This window comes from Herpailurus yagouaroundi, unplaced genomic scaffold (genome assembly GCF_014898765.1).
Source record: "Herpailurus yagouaroundi ecotype Mexico unplaced genomic scaffold, PumYag 247, whole genome shotgun sequence".
Lineage (NCBI taxonomy): Eukaryota > Metazoa > Chordata > Mammalia > Carnivora > Felidae > Herpailurus > Herpailurus yagouaroundi.
In genome coordinates, this window is record NW_024412464.1 from 111,799 (window position 1) to 135,544 (window position 23,746).

The window sequence follows — 23,746 nt, forward strand, 5'->3', positions numbered from 1 at the left end:
GGCTCGCTAGGCGTTACTTTGAAACTGTGTATTTGTGTACTTATGTTCTTTTCCCTCTACTTTCAGGCTGCTATATGGCAAGCACTAAACCACTATGCTTACCGAGATGCAGTTTTTCTTGCAGAACGACTGTATGCAGAAGGTTTGTAATCTGTTCATTTCTATAAAACAATAAAGGAATAAAATAAATGGAATTCTGTCCTTGCCTATGACTTCAATATAACAAGATTCTGGGGATTTGCTTTTGTTGTTTCTTTATGATTGGTACTAGTTCATAAAAACTTTTCCTTGCATCTGTTATCTCCCTTATGTGCTACTTTTAATAACTGTAGAGTTGTTTCAGGTTTTACACTATGGTTTACTTAATCATTTTCCAATCTTTAGATATTTTTGTCTAGGTTTTCTGTTAAAAGAGTCTATATTCTATAGCTAAGAGCATGAATTTAGTCTATAGCTTTGGTATAAACCCTCACCCTGTCACTTATGCAGTTGTAGACCTTGGACAGTCACTCAGTGTCTGAGTATTTCAGAGTTCTCATCTATAAAATACAGTTAACGATAATCGCTTGAGAACGTTGAAGAGTGAAATGAGATAATGTATTTAAAGCACTTGGCACAGCCTTCTGGCATGGTAATAAATGTTCGATAAACATGTGCTGGTTATGTATGCTTTGTTTCTGTCATTAATTCTTGTAATTCTCTTTCTAAGATGCTAATACAGATAATTAGGTACAGCTTTTTTTTTTCTTTTATATGTCATTTTGTGGGGCTATATATTCTAGAATGGAACTTACAAGTCAAACGGTGATCAGTTCTACAACAAATTACTTTTTCCCCGGTTGATAACCCAGCAGAGAGAAGGGTAAAATAATCTGGGGTGTGACCAACACCATAAGACTTCCTTCATAATCCTTTCAGTATTAGATTTGATCAATTTAATGTATTTTTGCTTGCTTGAGAATTATGAAATATTTTGTCTTGCATTTTTATAACTACAAGGGATTCTGGGTATTTTCTCAAGTGTTTGTTTTAAATTTATTCCTGGTTCTATGAGGTATATCTTTATTGTCTATTTGACCCAGATTGTTGCTTTTTAATCTTAATTCTATTGGTATGTTTAAAATTTTTATGTAGTTGACCTCATCTGCTTTATCATTTATACTTTCTTCTATTGCTTCAGTAGGTGGAAAAGTCATCTTTCTACAACTACAATTAATATGTGGTTATTGATGGTTAAAAAACTTTAAAGAATTTATCATGGTATTATTACTTAATTTATTCAATATTGTATATTAAACAATGCTTTTTTCCCTCCCGCATGGTGTTTTACTTGGTTTTATATTAAATTTTTAAAAAATGTTTTGTTCTGGGGTGCCTGGGTGGCTCAGTCAGTTAAGCATCAGTCTCTTGGTTTTGGCTCAGGTCTTGATCTCTCAGTTTGTGGGGTCATGCGCTGTGTCAGGCTCCACAACAGCATGGAGCCTGCTTGGGATTCTCTGTCTCCCTCTCTCTCTGCCCCTTCCTTGCTCATGCTTGCTCTGTCTCTCAAAATAAATAAATAAACTTAAAAAAAAAAAACAAAAAAACGCTTTGTTCTGTCTCCAGAATTTCTCCTCTCTTCCATTAGTTAATTTTCTGTTTTTAATCCAATATCATGCCTTTTTTTTTTTTTAAAGAGAGAGAGTGCAAATCGGGGAGGGGGGGAGGGAGGTAGAGAGAGAGAATCTCAAGTAGGCTCCACACTTAGCATGAAGCCCAACATGGGGCTTGATCCTACTATCCTGCAATCATGACCTGAGCCAAAATCAAGAGTCTGTCACTCAATCCACAGAGCCACCCAGGCACCCCCATACCATTTTTAACACTTTATATTTTAATATTTCATAAGGCCTATCGCCCATCATTTTTTTCTTTCCAATTCATTCATAAGAAGTCTTTCCCCTTTTTTTATCCTTTATTTTTCTATGTCTATTTTACTATTGCTTTGAAATTTCACAAAGATTTTGATCAATGCTGACCTGCAAACATATAATTCTCTAAATTACTATAGATAGCCTTCCCAAGAAGAAATAGTGCTGCCTTCTTTTTACTCAGGTGTTTGTTTGCTTAATTCAGTTTTTGTACTTTCTGTGTATGTTCCCATTGGATTACTTGCCAAGAGTTTCCATTTTTTTTGTGGTTGTAGATGAGCTTTATTTTTGTGTATTTTGTATGTTTGTGTATGAATTGCTAGTGGAACCTTTCTGATCAGTTGTATGATTTTACTCTAGTAGCAAGTGCTTAGTAACCTAACTGCAAGCATAAGAAAGTAGATCTTAGGGATTTGCCAGGCATGTGTCACCAGAAAGGACGAGAGATAAGAACATTAAAAATACAGATAAGATATGGACCAGGAAATGTAAACTATAGGAAAGTTAACACAGAAGAATATTGGTGAATAAGATTCAGAGAAGTGCCAGAAATCTAGATGAGGTTGAATTGGGAGATGTGGGGGAATAACATGGGAGCAGAAGACCATGAATCAGGTGCAGAATTTTTCCATTAATGAAGCAGAATGTCCTGCATTTAGTAGCTGAGAGTTATGAGGAGAAGGTATGAACTCAGGAGCAGGGAGTTTCACAAACAGGCAAAGAGTAATGCTTGGAAATGGTTTTACGAAGCAAAGAGGAAACCTTACCTTGATTCTGATGTAAGTGGGATATGAGGGAAATAGCATCACTTTGAGAGTGCTGTCAGGTCCTTCAAGAGAGACTGGAAATTCAGTAAAGAAAGTGGGGAGGATCTGTGTGTGGAACAGGAGTCTGAGGTCCCAGTGAAAGGATTTAGAAGGTGAGAGAAGCTTAGAAAGAAAATAATGCAATAGATTGCCCTACTCTACTCGATATTTTAAAAGCAAGGTGTATCATGCAAAACCTACTGACATATATTTTCATTGATACCTATGCAACCCTCATGTTTTGCTGTCTTATACTTTCTTTTTTGTATTTGCTTATTAAAGGATTGGCAGTTTCTAGTTTATTATAGTTAGGCTCTAAAAGATTGTGAGTTAGTGGTTTCAAATTCAAACAAGTAGGTTTTCCCATAGAATTGGGGCAGGGTTCCAGATGAATCTGGATAAAGCTGTTTAATCCACTTTCTGTGTTTGATACAGTGCTTGACACTTGGAAAGTTGTTCAGTAAGTGTTAGTTTCTCTCAACATACAGTTGACCCTTGAACAACACAGATTGGAACCATGTGAGTCTATTCGAATGCAGACTTTTAATACAATATAGTACCATAAGTGTATTTTCTCTTCCTTATGATTTTCCCCTTTTTTTAAAATTATTTTAATGTTTATTTTTGAGAGAGAGAAACGGGGGAGGGGCAGAGAGAGAGGAAGATCCGGAATTCGGGGCAAGCTCCAGGCTCCAGGCTGTCAGCACAGAGCCCAATGCAGGGCTCAAACTCACAAACTGTGAGATCATGACCTGAGCTGAAGTCGGACGCTTAACCAACTGAGCTACCCAGGTGCCCCTCTTATGATTTTCTTAATAGCATTTGGAGAGAGAGAAAGAGAACATGAGCAGGGGAGGGGCAAAAATAGGGGTGGGGAGAGAGAGAGAATCCCAAGCAGGCTCCATGCTGACAGCTCAGAGCCCAACTTGGGACTTGAACTCAGGAACCACAGAGATCATGACCTGAGGCAAAATCAAGAGTGATGCTTAACCAGGTGAGCCACCCAGGCACCCCAACAGTAGGCTTTTAATAGTTAAGTTTTGGGGAAGTCAAAAATTACTGCAGATTTTTGACTCTGCAGGGTAGGTGCCTCTGACCCCCTCATTGTTCAAGGGTTAACTGTTGAACTTAACCACTCTGTTGAAGTCTAATTTCTATGAGGGAAAATTTTATGGGAGCAGATACTATCCTAGTTCAATACCAATGACAACAGTAACTTCTAAAGAACATTTATTAATTTCTTATTATGTACTAGGTACTCTAATACTTAATTTCTTATTTAGTTTTCAATAATCCTATAAAATAGACATTACTATTGCCATTTTAGAAATGAAGAAACGGAGAACAGTGTTCACAGGCAGTAAGTGGTAGATCTTTCTGATTCCACTTTACCAAGGGTAGCAGCAAATACAGGCCAGTCTGACCCATAATAGACATTACTAATCCATCATACTACTTGTTCCTGTTGAACCAGCCTCATAATTCTTATTAACACAGTGTTGCTGGCTGACAGTAATAGTTGATGAGAATTGGTATGTTACATGTAACCTGGTGCCCTTTTGCTCAGTGGCGTCCTAATGCCACTAGTGATAGCTCCTGTGTTTTAGAGAAGGACACCCTATGGTGCGTGAGGCTAACGAAGTAGATGGATTGAAAGCCAAATTCTTGAAGTAATTTCTCAATTTCACTAGTTCTTTGTCACCCATTTGTCTTTCTCCTAAGAATTCCATAGTTAGACCACCTAAGACTGTTCTATAAGCCAGATGGTGTAGAATGTCAGCTCCGATGTTCATTAGCCATTTGATCTTCAGTAAGAAGTTACTCTGAGCCTAATTTTCCTCATCTTTAACTTGGGAAGAGAGATACCTACTTAACAGGATAGTTTTCAGCACTAACTATAATAATCTGTGGTTTTGGCACGTAGGAAGTCCTTTACAAGTTCCTCTCCCCTAGCATATTCTATTACGGTGGCTTTTCAGATTTTTTTTTTTTTTTTACTCTTCTTACATATGATGTACTCTGATATTTTCTCTGAGTGTTATTATTGTTGTTTTAATGCAGGTTGAAATTCACCGAATTGATTTCACAATGCATAGTGAATCGAGCCTTGCTGTTTGGAAAAACTCCTAATCGTATCACCTCCCTCCATATCCCCTTCACCTACTTTTCCTTCCCACTGCCATACCTGATCTCCTTGATCAAAGGTTTTCTCCATTGCTAATTAACACACAATATAGATTCAGCTTTCCCCTTTGCCCTAATAGATAGCATGTAGTACTGCAATATCTAAGGTTTTTAATTGCTATTAAATGTATTTAGCTGTTGAGAATGAATAGAAATGGGTGGTTAGGAACAAATAGAAACAGTCTTAGATTATATGGACAAAGAATACATTAATACAATAAATATGGTAGGTCCTTAGAGGTGATTTATTTATGTTCAGAAAATTAACCGGTTGTAAGTTTTGTGTACATTATATTTTATAAGGAAGTACCCAGGACCTCTGGGGAAAGATGAAGAATTGCTATCTGTGAGACTGCATGGGAGTGGCAGTTGTAACTGGTGAAAAGCAAGGAAGAAGAAGTAGCTGAAGACATTGTGTCAACATGTATTCCCTAAATTATTCTGAGGGTCCTAGGGCAAAGCTCCCAATTGCTTGAAATCTAATGTTCTATCTTGATGTAGATTTTGCATCCCACACTACAAAATGTTTATTTTTCAATATGAACATATTTAAGTTACTGTAAAATTATTCACCAGTTTTCTACCTGTCTTAACGATTAATGGGCCCAGATGTAGACATTGTACTGGGTATATCAGTTTCAGTAAATTGGGCTCAGTTGAAGAGAAGTGAACCAGAGTAAAAGGTTCAGCATCTGTTTCTCTTCTCTGTCTTAGCCAGGATACCGAGAGCCTAGACTCACAGAAATATGTGACTAAAAATGGCACCATTTTTTTTTAGAAAAAATTGTTTATCAGGTTATATTAAGGGCATCATTGAGGGGAAATGTCCAGAGTACTACTAATGATATGGCATAGTGTTTCACTTGTAGGCCATTATTGGAAAATTTAATAAATATATCTGGTTCCTAAAAATTTCATTTTGTTATATGGGGGTGGAGCGAGGAGGGGAGGGTATCAAAAGGATGTCTGGTCCATCGGCCTAACCTTTTACTGTCAAAGTTAAATGCTTGCCAGTAAAAAGGATGATGCTTTTTTATTGTCATAGTTTTCATTTTTATAATGTGTTAGTGATTAAGACTCAGGTCTTCGAACAAACTTTTTTTTATTCGAGACTCAAATGTTTCATTGCATTAACTTGGCTGTTTCACACAAACCTCACAGACATCAAACTCAATGCGTGTAAGCCTGGACTCATAATGTTCCCACGCTAATCTAAGACATTGCTATCTCTTACTAAAAAAGCTTCCTAACTGCTTTTCCCATATCTGCTCTTCCCTGCCTCTTCCCTTTCCCCTTCCCAAATCAACCCATTCTCTTTACTTTCCTTCTTAAAATGCTGTAGAGATGTCTAGTTGCTATAAGGATTTATCCCTAAATCTTTAGATCGCTTCCAGAGCCCTGCATGATCTGCTTTCTCCTTATGTTTGACCACTTTCCAACTTCAAACACTAAGGAACCTTTTTAAAATTTCCTCCAGCCCTCTTACCTGTGGTATATTTACTCTAAGCACAGTTTCAAAGTATTTTAAAACATTTTAATCCTATCATATACAATAAAGACAAAACCAGTTAATATTGCAATTTAGGATATAAACAAATGTAGAGAAAATAAAAAGTGGCAATAGTATTAAAATACTGAAGTTGTGTATGTAGATGAGGTATTCAACAAAAGAAATGATTCTGAAGGATGGAATGAATCATGCTGCATCTGAAAAGCATAGGATCCAGGTAGTTGAAATCCTTCGCAAAAGAAAAGTTAGTGATGAAATGGAATTATTTGAGCTTGTGGCTCATTGTCATATATATGTAACCCACATTACTATCCAATGACTATTCAGGTATTGTAAATTTAGTAGTGTTCTACTCCTAAATGCATGTGCTGTACTGCCTTTCTTTGATTTAAGAACTTAGATGATTGGGGTGCCTGGCTGGCTCAGGGCATGCAACTCTTGATTTTGGGGTTTTGAATTCAAGCCCCACGTTGGGTGTAGAGCTTACTTTTAAAAAGTAAATTAAAATATTTTTTAAAAACAGAACTTAAGGGGTGCCTGGGTGGCTCAGTCAGTTGGGCATCTGACCATTGATTTTGGCTCAGGTTATGATCTCATAGTTCATGGGATCAAGCTCCACATCAGGCTCCATGCTGACAGCAAAGAGCCTGCTTGGGATTCTCTCTCCCTCTCTCACTGCCCCTCCCCTTCTTGTGCGTGCACTCTCTAAATAAACAAACAAACAAACAAACTTAAAAGATAATCAGGATGAAGTGTGTCACAAATCATAGATGATTTCATAGATTCTATGCCCTTCGAATACTTAACAATATCAGAATTCTTGACAAGGCAGCAGGCAGAGTACTTTAACCTGTAAGCAGTTCTCGACAATAATTGTAGAGTTTATCAAGACCAAGAACCCTCACCTCACCAAACTTTTAAGTCTTGCCAGAACTGGTCCATTTTGGAAGTCTGCTCATTTACATTGTAAGTCAACACGAAGAAGAGGTGTCTGTCTGACTTGAAAGCATTGAAAGACTAATTCACCTTCCTATTTGATGGAAATGTATCTGAAAGATGCAAGCTTAAACCTCTCCTAACTATTTTGGACTTCTATGAAATGACCTTTCGTTTTTGAAGCCTAGCCTGTTTGTAAGAAGAGGGACTTCAGCATCATTCTGCAACTTCGTTTGGGGTTTTTTGTTGTTGTTGTTTTCACTTAATAGTGTGTTCTGGAAATATGTGTCTTTTTTTTTTTGGACGACTATGGTGAGTGTTTCACCATATGGAAGTACCATACTTTAATTAGTACATGATTGATTCCTCAATATTATGTTAAGAGTGACTGGAGTCAATTCTCACTTTATTCCTGATTATAAAATAAATTATGGGCCTTCTAATTCCCAATCACATATTTTAATTAAGGCTCTAAGTAAAGGATGGTAAATAAAAGGATGCCATGGAGACATCTATAACCATTTCTAGGTCCTGTTGCTTTGATATCTGCACACTTACTACCTAAGCCATGATCAGCCTTAGAATCTTTCTGAATTTAGCACTCGAGGCAGCCACTATCAATCGGTTGGAGTTATTGTTCCAGACAAAATCTATTTGTTGAAAGTCTCTGCAGCTTAGCTTTATTATAACTCCTTACTACTGGCCCACTGGTTGTATTTAGGACTGTCAAGTTATTTCTGGAGAGCCTCAAAAACCACCCATGTCTCTCCATGTCTTTTACAACCCTTCAAGTTGTTCCAGATTTACATCAATATCTTACACGTCCATTAATCTTAAGGCGTGCTCAGCCTTCCAATCCATATTCCCATTTGAACTTGTAGATTTTAAGGTATCACGCTTCAAAAAGGTAATTGCAGTTACACACTAAAATCATGCGCACACACACACAGAGTACTTGGTACTTTTATGTTCTTAGGGAATTTTAAAGCAGTGAAAATGGACCTATGCATAAACGAGTATTTGTAAACAAAACATTTGATAAAGCATTGTTATGGCTAAAAGTTTAACTAGGTTTGGGGAACCATTGCTTTTTGGTATAATCAATGAGTTTTTAAAAAACTTAATTTATAAAGTGACCAGAATCAAGGCCTTTATCGCGAGATCAAAAAGAAATCACACTTTCTAATTTGTGTGAATTAGCACTTACAGTTCAGTGAAATTAGAAGTTTGCTCCCCCTACAGTAGAGCTCCCTATTCATTCTTTTTGCTTCTGAAACATTAATACTATGTACACCCCATTAACATGTGTGCCAAAGTTCCTGATCATTTACTCCATATCATTCATTGCATATTGTTTTTTTATACTAGAGTTTCATGAAAAGTCGTAAGAGGGACCAGAGAAGTAGGGTTCTGTTTTTGCTTGCATATACATATATATGACCCAAAAACCTGTGTAAGAGTAATCTTTCAAATTACCTACTTTTTTATCCTAAACTTTGAATGAAGTTAACAATTTTTTATCCCAAGCTTTGGGTGAAGTTAACTTTTTAAGATGTGGCAAGTTTATCTTGTACTTCGGAACAGTGATTCTCAGACTTTAGCATGCACCAGAATTGCCTGAAGCGTTTGTTACAACGCAAGACCGCAGGTCCTCACTCCCAGAATTACTGATTCAGTGGGTCTCGGTTGAAGCTAAGAATTTCTAACAAGCTCCCAAGTCATGCCGTGCTGGTCGAGGGGCCAGCCACACTTTTAGAACCACTGGCTTAGAACACCCCTCAACCCACTGAGATTATTACCGAACCCATTTTTAGAAGCACAGATTTGTGATTTTCCTGCTTTCTTTCTATCTCCTTTGTTGTTGGCCTCTCTAGACTCTCACCTGGATTGGTTGGGAGATTGCAAGGATAGAAGTGAAGTGATGGTCAGTTTGGGAGAGAGTAAATAAAGGGGGAAATGCCACATTTCATTAACTAGGACAGAAGGGGCATTTCCTTCCTAGTATGGAGACCAGGGGACAGATTGAATAATTCAGCTCCTGCCACTGCAAGGCAGTATAATTGTCATTGCTGTAGAAGTGTTAAGTGTGTCGATTGAGTGGTTTAAATGCTGTGGGTATTCACAATTTAGTATTTTTCTTCTGTCTTAAATTATCTTGAGTGTAATTTAGTATACATTTGGTGTTAGAAAGAAGTGTTTTTTGTTTTTTAAAATCTGGTCCTTTTTTAACGTAGAAAGTAATCTCAGATTGGTAATTAGCTTTGCAACCCTGAGTGCACCTTTTCATGAAATTGGACATCTGTTCTCTCAAAGAGTCTGTTAGAAAAATACTACAAAAAAACAAGACCGTTTACTGGTAGTCTATTTAAAGGTAGGTGTGAGTGTGCGGGTGTGCACACAAGTGCGCACTTTTGTTAAGGATTTACAGAAAATACCATGACTGTCTTCATTGTATTACTTCCTTGGTTCTTTGTAAGAAGAAGGTAATCAGGACTTGGGGAACTAAGATTTCTGTCAATAAAGTATTTCTCAATTCAAATTTGGATTAATGATTGTTTTATATTAAATAACATGACTAATTTTTTGTTGCTAAACTTGTTTATTGCCAGATAAACAGTGATTACCATTCAACATACTGAATAATAGCCATTTTTTTTCATATGTGCTCTTAGTACACTCAGAGGAAGCCTTGTTTTTATTGGCAACCTGTTATTACCGCTCAGGAAAGGCATATAAAGCATATAGACTCTTGAAAGGACACAGTTGTACTACACCGCAGTGTAAATACCTGCTTGCAAAATGTTGTGTTGATCTCAGCAAGTAAGTTTTTAAATCTTTTCTATCTAATATTGTTTACTTACACTGTAGAATTTTGGATAAAATCCTTTTGATAGATTAAACTCTTGACTCCCTTTCTCCCCTCTTTTTTGGTAGTAGCAATTTGTGTATTTCAGTAACTTAAAATGTTTATACTGTTGCCTGTGGCATTAGCACTTTTGTTATGGAGAGATTTCATTGTTATGGTAATAAATAATAGAATTTAACTCTGGGGAAACTTAAGTTGTAACTAATTCCTGTCATTTCCCAAAATTATCCCAGTGTTACTTCCTTTCCTTTGCTTTCAATTGGAATACGCCTGAAAACCTCCTTATAATGCTTCATTATGTCTAGGTAGTTGTGTAGTTATTTGGCTTTCCAGACCACTCTGTCCTACCCCTTTGAAGCGAGGGGGCAGGTTCAGGAGAGCACTTCTTTTGAACATTACAATTAAACATGTCAGCTGTCCCTATTCTGAATCTGGAGGCAGGTAGAGATATAGGTAGTTATCTTCTGTTAAACTCTGTTCTGTGCTGTAAGAGATGGAATGATGCTAAAAGGGACTAGATAAATAGATAATCGCAGAAGTGTGTTTGTGAATGTAGTTGGTAGGTTTATAGTGAAAGGACACAAATGAGCCTCCTGAAGTCTCCACAGACCAATAATGATTATTGTATTTGTCCAGTGTCTAACTGATGACTTAAATTAAAAAACTAGCTTAAAATATCTATAAAATTTCTGAAACATTTGTTATTGAATTATTTTTACTCCGAAGGTTTAATGCTAACTTCCTAAAAATATATTTAATTTGCTAGTTTCTTAAGCCAATTCTTACCTTGGACATTCTTATCTCATTTACAAGTATTCATGGTTTTTTAAAAGTCCCACTGACCGTAGAAGAAATATAGATATCACCTTTAATGTTTAGGATATGCAGTGTAAACTTACTAGAGTATTTTCCACATGATGATTTGGAAAAAAACTTTAAAAGAGATACCATTATAAACTCTGATATGCTAAAAATATATAGTGAAGTCAAGTATTTTTTTTTTCCTTTGGGAAACACTTGTGATTTTCTATATCAAGAAAACATAATTGGTAAATAAAAAGAGATGAAGTGCTATTCGGGTTTCTTTTATAAACCTAAAAACGAGTGAGACCATTAAGTATGCAGTTTTTCACTAACATGTAATTAGTGTTATTAAATTCTCTTGCAAATTCCTATTTCAAGGAGTTACAGAACTACATAAAAAGGACCACTACGTCTGTTAGTGAACAACCGTACACATTTTCCCCCAGTATAAAGACCTTCCATTTCTTTTGACGTGAGTAATGTGTATGTTGCTCACACTACATTTGTACATATAGGGACTCAATTTAACTGGTTCTGTTCTTAAAGGCAAGACTGGAATTTTAAGACCATAAATTCCCAGTCTTTCAAATGATTCTAAATACATGGCTATTGCTGTTCTAAAGGTGCCATGGACTTTGTACTTTATCTATCCCCATATTTGGAAGTACATTGGCAGTGAAGGATGTCTTTACACACAGTACTTTTTATGTTGACTTTTTTTAATCTGTAAATTTGTGTTTTAAAGGCTTGCAGAAGGGGAACAGATCTTATCTGGTGGAGTGTTTAATAAGCAGAAAAGCCATGATGATATTGTTACTGAGTTTGGTGATTCAGCTTGCTTTACTCTTTCATTGTTGGGACATGTATATTGGTAAGTAACAGTGATTCACACTACCAGAAAATTGTTTCCAGTGGTAGAATTCTTTGTGGTTAAAAAAAAAAAAAAAAACAAACTTACACTTTCTGTGTTTATCAAATAGCACTTGGCTGAAGAGTACAGTCTTTTAGTTCTGTGACCTTATTAAACTTATAAAGTCGTGGAGATGTTGATCCCATTTGTCACTATCTGCTTTGCTTTAATGATGATAGCCACAGCAGCACTACCTAATATTTGAGTGCACATAGGAGGTTTTTTCCACCTTGGGTGAGGAGAATATCTTCATGTGATCCACTGAGGAAAAAGAAGAAATGAGTGAAGTTTTTTCTCTAATATTAAATATCACCTCGGCTCCTTAGAACAAGGCTTGAAGATAAATTTCAGTAATAAAGCATAGCAGTTCCCATCTGGTTTGCCATACTAATTTGGAGGCATGTCCTAAGAAATTTCCACGATGGTTGTTGAAATAACAGTGATCTGCAAATCATTTGAAATGTATTTAAAATTTCTCTACACTTACTTAAATTTAGTCTTTTGAAAGCAAGGGAGAGTGAATTCAAAGTTATCACTATAATATTGTTTGCACTCATTTTTAGTCTGAAATACTCCTTGGTTGGGGAGTAGAGGGTGGAGATATAATCAGGTAACGGGAATTGTTCATCCACACATGGGAGTGCATCGCCTGTGTAAATGTCACCTGTTACATGTTGTAGGAGAATTGGTTGAGGATTGCTTGTCTGAGGATTAGGAAAGCACCTGTTTTAAGATAAATCGAGGCTAGTTTGAATAGTAGTTTTTTAAAAACCTCAAAAATGTCTTTTTGTACAGAATAAATTATTTGCCTGAATTTGGGGGCTCATTTTCATATGACATCACTCTTTTGAGAACAGGAGTAAATAAAGATACAGTAGCAGTATCTTCATTTGTCTTAATAAAAAGACATGGAGTAATGAATTTAGTTCATGCAACTATGATTCTTTTTATCATTTATTTGAGAAACTTTGAGGTCCATCCTCCCTTTGTGGCTAAACATAGTACTTGGTCCTGGAGATGTAAAGATAAATCACTCATAGTCCCTGCCCTCAAAGGTTTATAATAGAATAGGAGAGAAGCAGTAAACAAAAGTTTGTAAGTTTTTATCATCACAATAAAAATGCTGTGATAAAATTTGAGCAGGGGGCACCTGGGGGGCTCAGCCAGTTGAGCATCAGACTCTTGATTTTGGCTCAGGTCATGATCTCAGGGTCCTGAGATGGAGCCCTGTGGGTATGGAGCTTGCTTAAGATTCTCTATCTACCACCCACCCCAAGCCCACACTCCCATTCTCTCTTAAAAAAAAGAAAAAAATCGAGCAGTATTTTATCCAATGGAGGGAATAATCAGTTCTACCTAGTTAAGAAGGAGTGTAAGATGCTAAGTAGGAAAAACTTGGTAGACACAGTTTTGTTTCTTGAATTCTCAATAATAAAATTAAAACCTAAGGAATTAGACTGTGGGTGAAATATTTGAATGGCTACTTCACCAAAAAGGATATATGGATGGTAAGTTAGCACATGAAAAGTTGTACCAGATCCTTAGCTGTTAAGGAAAGGCTAATAAAAAACACCATTAGAGGGGGCGCCTGGGTGGCGCAGTCGGTTAAGCGTCCAACTTCAGCCAGGTCACGATCTCGCGGTCCGTGAGTTCGAGCCCCGCGTCACGCTCTGGGCTGATGGCTCAGAGCCTGGAGCCTGTTTCCCATTCTGTGTCTCCCTCTCTCTCTGCCCCTCCCCCGTTCATGCTCTGTCTCTCTCTATCCCAAAAATAAATAAACGTTGAAAAAAAAAATTAAAAAAAAAAAAACACCATTAGAAACCACTACGCGCTTGTTAAAATGGCTAAAATAAGAACGGACAAGGGCGCCTGGGTGCCTCAGTCTGTTGAGCATCTGACTCTTGATTTCAGTTCAGGTCATGATCCCAGGGTCATGGAATGGAGGCCCACGTCAGGCTCTGCACTGAGCGTGGAGCCTGCTTGAGATTCTCTCTCTCTCCCTCTGCCCCTCTTCCCCTCTTGCTAATGTTCTCTCTTTCTCTCTGTCTCTGTCTCTCTCTCTCTCTCAATTAAAAAATTAAAAAAAAAAAAAAACAGTACCACATACTGGTGAGGATGCAGACCAATAGAATTTCTCATTAAACATAGATATGATAGGGGTCCCTGGGTGGCTCAGTCAGTTGAGTGTCTGACTTTGGCTCAGGTCATGATCTCACAGTTCGTGAGCTCGAGCCCCGTGTTGAGCTCTGTGCTGACAGCTCGGAGCCTGGAGCCTGCTTCAGATTCTGTGTCTCTCCCTCTCTCTGCCCCTCCCCTGCTCATGGTCTGTCTCTCTCTCTCAAAAATAAATAAACATTAAAAAAATTTTAAAAAAACACATAGATATGATAAAATTACGATAGGGACAGATCAGTGGTTGTCAGAGGGGAGAGTTGAGGCAAGAATGTGGCTGTGCAGAGGCAGCTGTGGAGTTTCTCTGGGCTGTTGGAACAGTTCTGTCTATATCTTGATTGTGGTAATGGTTACACAAATCTATACGTGTGATGAAATTTCATAAAACCATACATAAATGAGTGCGTGTAAAAACTGCTGAAACCCAAATAAAGTCTGTGGTTTAGTTTACAGTATTATGCTATTGTCAATTTCCCAGTTTTGATAATTGTGCTATGGTTGTATCAGATGTTGTCATTGAGGGAAGTTGGATGTAGGGTACATGGGAACTCTTATTTTTTTTCAACTTGTATGTGAGTCTAAAATTATTTTAAAATAAAGTTTAATAAAACAAAATAAAGTATTAAAATCACAAAAATACTATTATGTATTACTAATTATTTTAGGGGTGCCTGGGTGCCTCTCTTGGTTGAGTGTCCAACTCTTGATTTCAGCTCAGGTTATAATCTCACAGTTCATGAGATCAAGCCCCATGATGGGCTGTGCATTGATACCGCAGAGCTTCCTTTGGATTCTCTCTCTCTCTCTCTCTCTCTCTCTCTCTCTCTCTGCCTCTCCCCCCTCATGTACTCTCTCTAAATAAACATTAAAAAAAAATTTTAAACGAGATTAATAAAAGTTTTAGAGGAGCTGGGCGCCTGGGTGGCTCAGTCAGTTAAGCATCAGACTCCTGATTCGGCTTGGTCAGGATCTCACAGTTTGTGGGATCGAGCCCTGTTTCCAGCTCTGTGCTGACAGTGTGGAGCCCACTTGGGATTCTCTCTCCCTCTTTCTCCCTCCCCCACTCATACACACATGTGCATGCATGCACGCTCTCTCTCAAAATAAATAAACATTTAAAAATATAAAAGTTTTGAAGGTAGAGTTGAATCAGCCCCTAACCATGAAGAAGGGTTTTCCCCTTCTTTAAAAGAATGAGGGAGGTGCCTGGGTGGCTGTTAGTTGAACATCCAACTTTGGCTCAGATCACGATCTCACAGTTCATGAGTTCAAGCCCCTGTTGGGCTCTGTGCTTTCAGTATGGAACCTGCTTAGGATTCTCTCTCTCTGTCTGTCTCTGCCTCTTCCCCACTCATGGTCTCCCTCTCTCATAAACTTAAAACAGTATATTTTTTTTAAAAAAGGATAAGGATGGGTTATTTTTATTCATTATAAATATTAAAGGTTAAACATCTAGTGGGGGAAAACTCTACTCCAAAGACTGGCTTTTCATTTCAGCCATCATTTGCCTGTCTTGTGACCAAAATTGCACCCAGTAATCTGGATACATAGCTGTTGTGGTTTTGCAGCTGTAGCTTGTTAAGATATCTTTTTTAACTCCAGTATTTTGGTAGACAGCTTATTGATCTTTTTGTCTATAATAGCTCATGAGACTTCTGTTTAGGACACAACTGGTGGTAAGTCAGTTAGATTAACTGTTTCTTCCCAGTACCATCTGATAATTTTTTCACCCCAATTCTTTAGAACATTTTTTTCCATTAAGAGCTACCACCTCGGGGTACCTGGCTGGCTCAGTTGGCAGAACATGCAACTCTTGATCTCAGGGTTGTGAGTTCAAGCCCTCCTTTGGGTACAGAGATTACTTAAAAATAAAATGTTTAAAAAAAAATTTTTTTTTAAAGAGCTACCACCTCCACTTCATTAGAAAGCCCGATCATTTAAATATACTATATTTAAAGCATTTAAGTCACTTTCAAAATTACCATTGGGATATTACATTAAAAATTAAGAATAAGACTGAAATATTTGGATATTGTCCATATCGCCTTAAGTAATTCTAGATTCTGACAGCAAATTAAAAGCAATTCTAATACTCAAGAAGGCAATGATAATTGATTTTGCTAGCATTCTGTTCAATTCATGTTCTGCTTGCTTTCACCAGACTTTTGACTCGAACTGCCCCAAATAATAGATTAGAGAGTGGTGAGAAGGGGAAATTAGTAATTTAGGGAATGTGTCAAGAAGAGTACTCTCAGAACTTGTATGTGTGTGTACAAATACACATATAGGAGTTACCTAATTTTTTGTACCAAAAAATTCTTTATGATGTTTTGGGTTGTGCAGCTTGTCTAATATATGTGTTTGTCTTTACAGCAAGACAGATCGGCTTGCCAAAGGATCAGAATGTTACCAAAAGAGCCTTAGTTTAAATCCTTTCCTCTGGTCCCCCTTTGAATCATTATGTGAAATAGGTAGGTTTGTAGAGGTGACTAGGGGAGGGTTCCCCGCTTCCTCTTCTTTTTTGTCTCAGCTCCTTAATTCTTGGAGAGTGATACAAATTATTCACAAGAAAAACATTTTTCCAAGCTAACAGCTGTTAAATTGAGAACAAGAAATAAGGTAATAGAATCATGTTTAAGGACTGATGTGGCCTTGTGTCCTCTAGAATGGGTTGTATTGTGAGTATAACACTAGGCAAAATAGCTTTCTGGATAAGGAAAGAAACTAATAGAATTCCTGGAGCAGAAACTGTTATGTAAATAAGACCTGGACAACATGGGGGAAGAGTGTCTTAGTATGTGTGCTCTAGAATGCATGAGGGTCATTTTAAAACCTCGTGGACATATCCATGGCAGTGCTTCTAACTTGACTGTAATGTCTGTTGGGTTTCAGTTCTGCACCATCACTCCTTACCTGGAGCAAAATGAGATCTAGTTGCTTTCTGCTTTAAAAAAGCACAGAAATCTGCATTTTCCTATGATTTATTATATTTAAAATAGTGTTATTATAGTTTATTTCCTAAATTTACAGCTTTATGTGAAAATTTTTGTAATAACTTGATAGGTGGGCTTTGGGGAAGTAAATTTGATTAGCTGAAACAGGAGAACTTTAAAACTCTGGGTGAGGCCTTATTTCCACTGATATGTGCATACTTAAAAAGATTAATTGTCATTTCCTCAGAGGCATACATTTTTTTTTTTCCCTTCATAGGTGAAAAGCCAGATCCTGACCAAACATTTAAATTAACATCTTTACAGAACTTTAGCAACTGTCTGCCCAGCTCTTGCACAACACTAGTATCTAATCATAGTTTATCTCATAGACAACCCGAGACCGTTCTTACAGAAACACCCCAGGACACAATTGTAAGTATAATCCTATCCTAGTGTTCAAATATTATGGAAAACAAAAAAGAATGAACTAAATGTATCATAAATGACATGGTGGAAATTTTCTGTTTCAGGAATTAAACAGACTGAATTTAGAATCTTCCAATTCAAAGTACTCCTTGAATACAGATTCCTCAGTGTCTTATATTGATTCAGCTGTAATTTCACCAGATACTGTCCCTCTTGGAACAGGAACTTCCATATTATCTAAACAGGTTCAAAATAAACCAAAAACTGGTCGAAGCTTATTAGGAGGACCAGCTGCTCTTAGCCCATTAACCCCAAGGTAAGACAAACAAAAAATACTTTAAAATGTGCTATAATATTAAATGATTTGTAATAATTCATATTAGTAATATAAATTAATATGAACAGCAACTTCTAAATTTCTATGGAAATAGAAGCATTTAGTAAGTCAGTAATAGACCTATTCTGTTTTCAGAAAATGAAGTTAAAAATATAATACCTGTGATAAAAATTTAATGTTAAATATTGGAAAATTTAAAACCCTTAAATATGCCTTCTTCAGCTAGTGTATGCGTTAAAAGATACTGTCTTTTTGGCTGTGTGTCAGTGAATCGCAGTGAACCTTTTGGAATGTTGGAATGCTTATGATCTCATCAGAGCGGTAGCAGTGGTTACTGTTAAAGTACTGTTTTCCAAACCACAGAAGAATTGACATGTATCAATAGGAAGTATTTTGTCAAAATTATTAGACGTATATGTATATGTGTGTAAATATAGGAATCCAGCCCAGAGGATACATATCCCAAAGTATCAAAATTAAAAATTCTGTGCTAGAACTGATGCTAGGAATTGGGTCCCGGGGCCGGAGAGCTAACTAAAACAGCATGACCGTGACATTAACAGCTCACTGAATCCATGTGTGGATTCAGCATCTCTAGAGACACTCTCTCTGTAACAGTGTCGTTTAAATCCCATAAAGTCCAGGAATTTGAAATAATTTGGTCATTTGGATCTTCACTTTTACAAAGTTGTTCTTCTTTATTTCCAATAAATCTCCTGAGATCAGTAGTTGCTGCTCAATTTAGTTCCTTGTTTGATTTTTTTTTTCTTTTTTAATTTTAGTTATGGTGGGTGGAATAGTCTACATTCACAGCTTATTTTAAATCTGCCCCTCAGATCCTCACTGCCCCCAAGACTGATTTGCCATTCTCTTCCTTTTAGACCTTCTAATTTAAGTATACTGCTGCTTTATATATGCCTTGATGACTTTTTGACACCTTGATTTCAACCTCTTCTCAGTTTTGGGATTTTGCCATTAGAAACCCCAAGTCCTGGAGATGGATCCTATTTACAAAACTACACTAATACATCTTCTGTAATTGACGTGCCATCTACTGGAGCCCCTTCAAAAAAGGTATTTTCCGTGTAAAGTAATTTTGATGCTGATGAAAGAAATTTGTTTAAAATTCTAGTCTGTTAAAGGCAATCTCAGAGAGAATCTAACTGTATAAGTTTACTGTTGCCTTAGAGTTGTTGACCTAAATGTGAAAGAAGGTCATCACTGTCATAGGCTGCTGGTTATAGCAGGAGATACAAAGCTGATTGGTCTTTGACTGTGTAAGATCATAACTCACAAGAATAGTTTATTTCAGCATGTAGGTAAATAAAGACTCAGATTTGTACTTTTCATGTCCCCATTTTTAAACAAAAATAAAAAGGTTTCTATCCTTTGAATATAAATAACAGAAACTATACTTGCCATTGTTTTACTTGTCCCCACCACTGTATTTGTCTTTTAATTGTACTATTATTAACATGAAAAACATTGACTTGTATAAAGCCAGCTGTTTCTGAAAATAAAGTTTTTATGGTGGATTCTCTTGGATGTATAGTAAATTTATAGTAAATGTATAGTAAAATGAAAAATACTTGACAGTATCCTTAACCTCATAGTAAATACTACAAGTTTTGAGACTTTTTAAATAATGTTCTCTTATATAGATCTATGGCAGTAGAGGTCAAAGTGCCATTTGTTTCAAACATCTATGGTACAGAGTTACCTTCTGTGAGAATTAAATTAGGTTATATATTTAAAATGCCTATTGCCATGCTCAATAGATGTTTAAGAAATGGAGCTAAATAAGTCATACTAGTATGTGACTGATACAGCCCCTTTACCCTCCTAGAGACATGTTTATTCTTGTTTTTTTACTCCAAATACTCCTTAGAGTCTGTAAAGTTTTGTTTCTATAATAGTTCCTTAATGAGTAATAATAGAAACTCCAAGAATAGTAAAAAAGGGGCTGCAAAGTACTTAATGTGTTGGATTACTTTAAATCTCATTTTTAAGAGTTGACAACTACCCGCCATTGCATCGTTATAGGAGTGAAGTATAATTGTGGAAGTTAGTTTATTATAATTACAGGGAGGCATAGTCCGATGGTAATTAGCATATCGGGCGAAGTAGGCCAAAACCATTAAGGACAGTTAGTGATGGGTAGGCGATTTCATTGCCCAAAAGATAAAGCCACCTGCTGTCTTACCCTCTTCTGCCCTTGCTCTTACAAGACATTCCTAGGAAAGCTGTACTTGTAGGTCTGCACGTAGTATCAACTAAAAATATCAAACTGAATATTGTATGCAGTACATAGTACACCTTTGTTAAATAAGGAAGGTCCGGAGTTGACTAAGTTTTGTCCCTTGGGTGAATGTAGAGTTCCCAACTTGGGGAAGGAAGAGGAGGAAGGATTGTAAAGTTTTATTTTGAGGCGGGGGTAGAGGAGATGAAAATATTTACTGGATAGTTAGTCATAGAGGAAAGAATATGGCCTGGTGATGGAAATAGTAGTTAAAGCTATTAAAATAGCCAGGCTCTCCTAGGAAAAGAGGGTAGAGAAGGAACACAGCATATTTAATTAAAAACAGTGGAAAGAAGAGGGCAGCAAATGAAGTGATAGGACAAATAATCAAGACACCATACTATTTTGGAAGTTATACAGTCTCAAAAAGGAGGCCATGATCAGTGATGTTGAATACAGGAAAGGCCAAAAATAAGGCTTTCCTATCTGGTGAGAAAGTTATTAGTTATTAATTATAATGTACACTTTGAGAATTATGTCCAATGCCTATCAAAGTAATAGTAAATTTGGAAGAAAATTATCTGGTAGTAAAAAAAAATTAAAAATATCCACTGATGCAACAGTCACAGAGCATTTTATAAAGAAGCCAAGTGTTGAAAATTAATAGAAGAAAGGTGATAAATTAGAGACAGAAGAGGCAAGCAAGTTTTTTTCCTCCTCCATGGGAATAGAGACCAATTAATGAAAAATTGAACACACCAGGAAGAAATGTTAATTCTAAGAGCAATATACTTAGAATGTGGGAAATAATGAGATGATTTTTTTTTTTTTAATTTATTCCTTTGGACTACTGTGGAATGTTTTTACTAAGTGTCAAAGAAGGATTATAAAATCTTCCCTGTATTGTTATTTTTTATGTTCATAAATCTTAAGAGTAGTAGCTGTCTTAAAATTCTTGTTAACACTTAGCTCCACCTAGAGAACATGTAATAATTGGCTTTTTAGGAATTTTTTCAGGAAGTTTGAGCCTTTCTTTAAAAACTAAAGTGAAAAATGAAAAGATAGAATAAAGAAAAATATTGATGTTAAGGTGAGGAAATAGTTTGATGTTAATCCTACTATATTAATTGACATTAATTTGTGACATTAATTTGTGTTTTCAGATGACAGTATGTATTATGAAATCTTGCACTGGGAAAATGTAGATGGGAGCATCGTGGTGTCTTTTATCATTTTCAGTGCAATTTATAATTCACAAACCTTGGACTTTTTGTGTTTTACAGTCTGTTGCCAGAATCGGCCAAACTGGAACAAAGTCTGTCTTCTCACAGAGCGGAAATAGTCGAGAGGTAACTCCAATTCTTGTTGCACAAACACAAAGTTCTGGCCCACAAACAAGGTATTTATTGTGGTGTCATTATTTGATATTATTTGGCTTTTCTTGCTATAAAACATGACTTTATTCCCTTTAGGCAGGTTTTGACCCTCCCTGAGATTCTAGAATGACTCTTACAAGTTTTGAATATGTCATACTAGAAATTTCTAGGGGCACCTGGCTGGCTCAGTCGGTAGAGCATTAGACTCTTGATCTTGGGGTTGTAAGTTCAAGCCCCACATTGGGTGTAAAGCTTACTTAAAAATAAGATCTTTAAAAAGAGGAAGGAAGGAAGGAAGAAAAAAGTTTCAAACTTACTGAAAAGACTAGTATAATTTTTAATTGAGTATTTTTTTAAAGGCTTATTTTTTTATACAGTGAAAGAGTGCAGGGGAGAGGCAGAAAGAGAAGTGGGGACAGAGGATCTGAGGCAGGCTCTGCGCAGTCAGCAATGAGCCCATTGTGAGGCTCGAACTCATGAACCGCAAGATCAAGACCCCAGCAGAAGTCCAATGCTCAACCCACTGAGCCACCAAGGTGCCCCTAGTTGATATTCTGAACACTCCTCCAAAATAATTTTCTTCTTATTAAATGACCTTTGTTGGTCAAGTACAATAGATTTCATTCTCCTCTTCCCCTATTATGCACTTCTGTATACAGATCATCTTTTGGTAAACCTTTAAATAATGAATCCATTTCCACACAGAAATGGTGTTAAATAGGATTTCTTTTCCTGTTCAAGCACTCAAAAATAAATCATAGCTAGTGTTTTAAAAGAGTACGGCTCTGTCTTCTAAAATAGTGAATGTGTACTATAAGACTTAAAACAGACACTCACGTGCATATACCTTGACTATATAAAAGGCCTCAATATTTCTGAAATGCCAGGATGGTAATCTTATCATGAGAGCCAACTTACAGACAGATGACAGTGATTGCCTGGGCTCGATCATGAGAAGGAGCCTGAGGCCTCCTGCAGAACAACATGATAGAGGCTGAGTAGATGCTAATCCTAAAGAATATGGAAACGTAATTTACTGAATAATACATTTCACTTCAAGCTAAACAAATACACTAACTTTAATAAGCAACTATTAATGATTTTGTATGAGTTATGGTTTGTTTTTTTTTTTTTTTTTTTTGTATTATTGATTCCATTTTGTCTCATTTATTGTATTAGTTTCCTACAGCTGCCATAACAAAGTATTACAAACTAGGTCACTTAAGACTACAGAAATGCATTCACTCACGGTCACGGAAGCTATAATCCAAAGTCACGGTGCTCACAGGGCCATACTTCCTCCGACGCCTTCAAGGGAAGATCCTTTCTTATATTGTCCAGCTTCTGGTAGCCTCAGGCATTCCTTAGTTTGTGGGGGCATAACCCAGTATCTGCCTCTGTCTTTACATGGCCATCTTCCCTGTGTGCCTTTGTATCCAAATTTCCCTCTTCTTATAAGGGCATCAGTCATACTGAATTAGAGCTCACCCTAATGGCCTCATCTTAACTTGATTACATCTACAAGGACCCAAATCCAAATAAGTCACAATCACAGGTACTGGGGGGTTAGGGCTTCAACATATTCTTTGGGAAAACAGTTCAACCCATAACATTGTCTTATTAACAATTACTCTTTATTTTGTCTTTTTAGAGGCTGTTTTAGTATTTAGAGTATACACTTTAACTTAAAGTCTATTTTCAAGTAATGTTGTACCACTTCATATACATCATATACCTTATAACAGTATGTTTTCATGCTCTTCTCCACATCTTTATACTATTGTTGGCATATATTTTGCTTCTACATGTGTATAAACTCCACAGTGCATTGTTGTGGTTTCTCCTTTAAATACTTATCTTCTATAGAAATTTTTTTAAATAAGAAAAAGAAATCTATTTTATATTTACCCACATATTTACTATTTCTGGTCCTCTTTCTGTAGGTCCAAACTTCAATTTGGTATTCTTTTCCTTCATCTTGAAAGACTAAAATTTCTTATAGTCCAAGTCTGCCAGTAATGAATTTTTCAGCTTTTGTACATCTAGAAAAAAATTTTTACTTTACCTTTGTTTTTGTTTTTGAAATAAATTTTCACTGGATATAGAATTCTCGTTTGCAGTTTTTTCTTTAAAGATGTTCTGCTGACTTCTAGCTTGTGTTGTTTCTGACAAGTCTGCTCTCATTCTCATTTTTGTTCCTCTATATGTAATCTATCTCTTTTTTTCTGTTTTATGATTTTCTTTTTATCACTGATTTTTAAGTCATTTGGTTGTGATGTGCTCTAGCGTAGTTTTCTTCTTTCTTGGCCAGAGATCGAGAGCTGCTTGATCTGTGAG

The 23,746-nt window shown here is 36.5% G+C and overlaps 1 protein-coding gene across 7 annotated transcripts in view; it reads left to right on the forward strand.

Moving 5' to 3' along the window:
* CDC27 (cell division cycle 27) overlaps positions 1-23,746 on the forward strand; it is a 70,020-nt gene that overhangs the window by 15,734 nt on the left and 30,540 nt on the right. For 5 of the 7 annotated variants that reach the window (XR_005785980.1, XM_040460045.1, XM_040460047.1 and 2 more), the window contains exons 2-9: positions 67-142; positions 10,019-10,166; positions 11,762-11,887; positions 16,472-16,569; positions 17,309-17,463; positions 17,562-17,773; positions 18,754-18,868; positions 21,317-21,432. Coding sequence is in view for 6 of the 7 variants with exons in the window: in XM_040460045.1 (XP_040315979.1) it covers positions 67-142; positions 10,019-10,166; positions 11,762-11,887; positions 16,472-16,569; positions 17,309-17,463; positions 17,562-17,773; positions 18,754-18,868; positions 21,317-21,432 (1,046 nt within the window). In the remaining variant the exon portion in view is untranslated. The remainder of the gene's footprint in view (positions 1-66; positions 143-10,018; positions 10,167-11,761; positions 11,888-16,471; positions 16,570-17,308; positions 17,464-17,561; positions 17,774-18,753; positions 18,869-21,316; positions 21,433-23,746) is intronic. The other 2 variants (XM_040460050.1, XM_040460051.1) reach the window with 1 other exon arrangement.